The sequence below is a fragment of the Chiloscyllium plagiosum genome, unplaced genomic scaffold, assembly GCF_037043375.1.
Source record: "Chiloscyllium plagiosum isolate Xiang-an unplaced genomic scaffold, Cpla_swu_hap1 HiC_scaffold_42, whole genome shotgun sequence".
In the NCBI taxonomy this organism is placed as follows: domain Eukaryota; kingdom Metazoa; phylum Chordata; class Chondrichthyes; order Orectolobiformes; family Hemiscylliidae; genus Chiloscyllium; species Chiloscyllium plagiosum.
Window position 1 is genome coordinate 41,605,867 of NW_028270180.1, and position 6,000 is coordinate 41,611,866.

The 6,000-nt window shown below is 44.7% G+C and overlaps 1 protein-coding gene across 1 annotated transcript in view; it reads left to right on the forward strand.

Moving 5' to 3' along the window:
* The window catches only part of LOC148137587 (putative G protein-coupled receptor 139), a 44,666-nt gene extending 39,719 nt beyond the window's left edge, over nucleotides 1-4,947 (forward strand). Inside the window, exon 2 of the mRNA XM_087982096.1 lies at nucleotides 4,040-4,947. Within this exon, the coding sequence (XP_087838222.1) occupies nucleotides 4,040-4,947 (908 nt within the window). The remainder of the gene's footprint in view (nucleotides 1-4,039) is intronic.
* The last annotated feature ends 1,053 nt before the right edge of the window (nucleotides 4,948-6,000 follow it).

The following is a 6,000-nucleotide window of genomic DNA, read 5'->3' on the forward strand; positions in this document are numbered from 1 at the left end:
AGGTCTCTTTGCTCACTAGCACTCCGTAGGACCATACCATTAAGTGTATAAGTCCTGCTAAAATGTGCTTTTCCAAAATGCAGCACCTCACACTTATCTAAATTAAACTCGACTGCCACTCCTCAGCCTTTTGGCCGATTTGATAATGATCCCCCTGTACTCTGAGGTAACTCTGCTACACCTCCAATTTTGGTATCATCTGCATTCTTAGTAAATATACCTCCTTTGTTCACATTCAAATTATTTATATGAATGACGAAAGATAGTGGTCCCAACACCGATTCTTGTGACACTCCACTGGTCACAGATATCAGGCTGAAAGGCAACCCTCCAGCCCCACACACTATTTTCTACCTTCGGGACAGTTCTGCATTAAAATGGCTAGTTCTCCCCGTGTTCCAAGACGTTCACGCTTGCTGAACAGTATCCCATGGAAAACCTTGCCGAACGCCTTACTGAATTCCAAGTAGATCATGTACACCACACTTCTCTCATAAAGTGAGTGAATGGCTTCCACCTTTTCCTGTATGACAAGTTTCAGGGGCTGTACTGCCTCCTCTTGCTTCCAAATATACTCTCGAATGATTAAATGATCGCCTCCTGTGTCTATGCAGCAGAGCCGGGAGGCTCAGTAGCGTCCCTGCTTTTCGTACCTCGGCAGTTACAGCACCTGGGTCTGCAAAATGAACAACAAATGGAGCAGAGGCTGCAGACAGGGGAGCTCTGAAACCACGGAGTAAGTGTTTGTCTGGGGATAGGGATCTGCAATATCCAACCCGTGTTTTTCAGGAACAGCTTCCCAAGCAATACTTAGCCCAGGATCAAAATATAAGATGACCCTTAGGGAACAAGGACCTTTTCACAGAGCGTTGTCGCCTCCTTCAACACGATCTGCAGCTTCACACAAGGGGGAGAACGGCGCTGCCAGTGGTTGTTATGATCATAATTTCAGTCAGCTTCTAGGAACAGGCACTTTCTAGGAATGAGTAGGTGACATATCCATCATCTCATCGTATGTCGCCATCAGTGTCACCATTCGTTGACAGAGGATACATATGGTGGATGAGATGAATACAATATTTTCTCCCTCACAAGGGATTGCCGGATGTTTTCCCAGTACAGCGGGTATCGCGATGGTGCACATGGCTCGGCAGAGACCCATATCAATCGGGAGAGGCAGAGGTATTTATGCAAAACTTACTCCATTAATCCTGAAGTGTGTACACGCCCAGTGCATTATATTAATTAAGACCCACTGTCCTGGCCCACTGCAGCCAAAGCCTCTTCATTCAGAAGCAGGCAGCCACTCTCATCGTCTTCAGGTTTCCAAGTGGAAAGAGAACATGACAGCTCGGATAAACGCGATCACGTTGATAGACTTCTCAATGCACCATCCCCATCACCATTTCTCACTGCCAACAACCACAACAAAATATACTGTGTTTACTGAAAGCAATGTTGCCACTGGGAAATTCAGAGAGCAGACCATCAGGGAGACGGAGCAACATGTCTGATGTCTGAATAGGTGACAGTGAGCCCTCCAGTGCACACTGTATCACTAACTCCAATAATCGCTTTCCATTTCAGGAACATACTGTCTTCAAATCTTCCTGAAAACAAAAGGCAGGTGCTATATCATGTTACATTCCACCTGCCAAACAATAACCCATTGATGTTACTGGCTGTATCCATTCGCAGCACCTCCACTTTGTCTCGACAATATCATTTCCTTTTTATGTAAGTGTCATCAGCAAACTCAATAGCTGTACATTTTTTCCACTCCTGATCATTGAGATTGATTGTAAATAGTTATGGCCGTAGCACTCGTCACTGAGTCACTGTAGTTAATATGTGTTAAACTGACAAAAAAAATCAACAATTTATCGCTGTTCCTCACCCTGTAACCAATCCTCACCGTATTTCTTTGTAGCAGCCCTGAAAGGCTGAATGTTCCCTTCCATTTGACGTGTAACAGGTTTGACAGATTAAAAGATCTACTCCAATTGTTGAGTAACAGCGTCGAATAACTGGAACGACTCATTCTGCTCCTGTTTGAAACTCTTGACGTGTTGAAGAGCCTGTTTCAGTGTAGGTGCAGTTTTGATTGATGTACAACCTTTTTCGAACAATCAATGAACAACCCACTCCTGACGTTATGTTGGAGTAAGGCCACTGATGCTGCAGCTGCTGATAGACCATCGTGGCTCATGGATGTGCAGTTTCCAATTGTTCGGTCGGCTGGATGTATGTCTTACGTCAAAGGATGTAGTGCCACATTACACAGAGGGCGTTACCTTCAAAATGAGGCTGAGAATTTCCTTCCACCAGGACTCTATGCTGATTACTCTGACCGATACTTTTCTGGATAGCGCGCTCTGTGACATGTGGGTTAATGCGCATGTTTCCGTCTTCATGGTTCCACTGTCATTTCCCACAGTCTGGCTGCTGTGTACTGAGGCTTCGCCCTGCTCAGTCAGCCGTGAGCCTGTGGAGACACTCTTGGTGATGGACATTGAAGTACCTCACCCAGAGTACGTTCTGTGCCCTTGTGACTGTCAGTGCTTCCTCCCATTTGTTTTCAACATCGAGGGGATCTGAGTTATAACGGCGGTGTTGTGTGGATGGCACACTACCAGGAGATTTACTTGTCCATCTCTAACCTGTTCCTATGAGATTTCCCGTGTTCTGTAATCAACCTTGGGGAATTCCAGGATAACTCCTTTCCTGATTGCACCCTCCCGTGCCACCACTACTGTTGAGTTTGTCCTGCCAGTGGGATAGGATATAACCGCGGATGGTGGTTGGGGCTTCATGAAACATTAACAATCAAGTTTGAATCTGTGTGTATGAAGGTATCATCGAATACAGGTTACAATGTGTCAGGGAATAATGGGTTAAAAAGCTGAATGAAAGGCACTCGACCTGAATTTCTTCTATATTCTCAAAACAGACTGAGGAAATTACTGAATACATTGAGGGAAATGGATACGATTTAATGGCATCAGAAAGACATGGCTACAGGGTCACCAATATTGGGAACTGAATAGCAGAACATTTTATATCCGAGAGTGTTAGACAGAACTGAAAACGAGATGGGGGAGAATAGCTGAATATGTGTTGACATCTACACAGACATTAAAGACGATCTTGCATCACGTTTTTGAGCTTTATCTTTGTCTTATTCATTTTGTGAACAAAGCACCAGTTGAGTTGTTTGGCGGAAGGATTCCCACCGTGAGCCTGAGTGGGTCTCACCAAAGTTAGTGGGTAGAAGGGTCTTTCTGATGAAGGTCTTTATGACTCTATCAAATTCTGTACCCGACATTCCCTGGAACATTCTATACCGGCCAATCCGCGGAATAATACATTGCCCACATTTCTTGGAACATTCTGTACCCGACATTCCCTTCAAATTTATTTACTCAACATTTCCTGGAGCATTCTATACCCGAAATTACCCAGAATATTACTTCCCTGATTTTACTTGTCAACGGCCGGACGTCAGCGAATTGAGTGAAAGATACGATCCTGAGGGAAGAGATCCCATCCCAGGGACATAAAGACACTATTCCGAAGTCCCCTCAAGCAGTTAAAGGGGTGAATACGTTTTCTCTGCATTTACATGTCTTCACGACACATGATCGACCACAATTTACACGAAAAGTCAGAAATTTCCAAACTCCGTTTGTTTTCATGGAACTGGGAGGGAATCCTTCAGGAGAGCAACGTTTACACACGAGGTATTAGGAACTTGAAAGAAGTGAACTGTGTCTGTTCTCAACTGATCGAATGTGTTGAGAATTGTTGTAAAAACTGTCTGTTCTTATGAATGTGTCTCTCTGTGTTTGGGGAGGGAGGGTTTCTTGTGTTTTGTGACACTTTTTTCATTTATTCAGACCATCCATTTATTATTTCCTTTCGAATTATTTTAATAAATCCATGAATACTGTAACACGTCTAAACATCTCACTGGGCCCTCTGTCAAACTGGTCAATTTCGCTCCAGTCTAATGTACAATTTGTTTGTTTTCCTTTCACAGTTAATATAGTGACTGTCTACGTTCTGCTTTATAAAGATTGTGGATTGTCTCCATGCGTCACACGTTACCTGGAGGCGATGGCAGTGGCAGATCTACTGGTCATTATCCTCGACCTGATCCTGAGACACATTCCCATTGTTTATATGGAACAGTTTTCTTTTCTGAGGAACATTCCCGTGTGTAATATCCACGCCGTCCTGCTTTATACAGCCACTGACTGCTCTGTCTGGTTCACCGTCACTTTCACCTTTGATCGGTTCGTGGCCATTTGTTGCCAGAAGCTGAAAAGTAAATTTTGCAGTGAGAAAACGGCGGCTGTGGTTCTGGGAGCAGTGACTGTGCTGAGCTGTTTAAAGAACATTTTTTGGTATTTTATGCTTACAGCACGGTATGGGCTATCCAACGCCCCCTGGTTTTGTGATGTAACACTCGCTGTTTATTTCTCCCGTAACTGGGCCACAATCGAGTTCCTCCACCACATTCTAACCCCAGCTCTCCCATTTCTCCTGATTCTGCTGCTCAATGTTTTCACAGTCAGACACATTTTAGTGACCAGCAGAGCCCGCACGAGACTCCGGGCTCATGCCAATGGGGCAGCTCAGTCTGACACAGAAATGAGAAATCGAAAAAAATCTCTCGTTTTACTGTTTGTCATCTCGGCTAATTTCATCTTGTTATGGTCAATGTTAATGGTGTTTTCTATATGGAATCGGATGGATTATATTGGGTATCAGTCTGTTTATCTACATCCCTTTGTGCGAGAATTGGGCTTCATGTTGCAGCTCCTCAGTTGCTGCACAAACACGGCGATTTATGCCGTGACCCAGACTAAGTTCAGACAGCAGGTGAAGAATGTTCTGAAATATCCCTTTATCAAAATCCATCAGTCAATTAAGTTCACACATTAATCAATCCATCTGAGATTTTTAAATTTCAGTATAATGTTTCAGCGAGAAAGCTGCCTATCGCTATGGTAACACACTGCTTGTAGTGCTGGTTTGTCCAAGCTTATCCCAGTAGGGACTTCGGAAACACATTTCATTGCTTCTCACAGTTCAGGGGTCAATGAGAAAAGGGACCATCCCATTGACTGAATCGATCACTTCAATTTGTAAACAATAAAGTTGTATATTAAAAAGTGCCGAGCAGCAGAGTGTATGGTATGTTTGTTTGTCTTTGCGTTGAGGAAGCTGATGTGAGCAGAGACAGACTCAGCCCCAAGTCCTGGTCCTCAGGGACGGGGACGGTATCGGGCCTGAGCTCAGAAATTGGTTTTAAATCACTCTATCCTGGCTTTCAACCCTGTGTCCCCTAATTCGATCTGGACACTGTACGATTCATCTGTCTGTCTTTTTCTTCCTCCCTACGTATCTCTCTCCTAATGTCACACTGTCCCTCTGTCTCTCTCTCCTACTCCTATTTACTAATTATATTTCATTCTCCCTCCCCTTCCCATTTTCTTTCACTCTCTTTCCGTCATGTACTCCCTCCCTCCAAATCTCATCGCTTCCTCGAGTCCTGTCTCACCTGTCTTTGCAAGTGGAGCAGAGGAAGTGTGCGGATATTCAGGCCGATCCTACACGAACAGAGATTGGTGCGGCGCTTTAGACGAAAGGTATTTTAACAACATCAGGCTTGGGCCAATAGCCATTGTTAGGGGACACAGTAGGTTTGAGCGAGTGAGCATTGGTGGGAGAGACCGAGTGAATGAGTGAGACCGGAGGGCTGGGAATAAGCCATCCCTGGAGAAACAGTGAGTTAACGAGTGAGGTTGGGAGGATGGAATCGAACGAGAGAGATCCACAGGGAACGAGTAATAAAGAGATAGCCAACCTGGTGGAGGAAGAGTGCGAGTGAATGAACGGAGCGAGGAGGAAGGAAGGGCGGTAGTGAGCCTGGATGTGAAACAATGAGCAAACAAGTGATGCCGGAATGGAAGGGGTAAAGAGATAGTGCCTGAG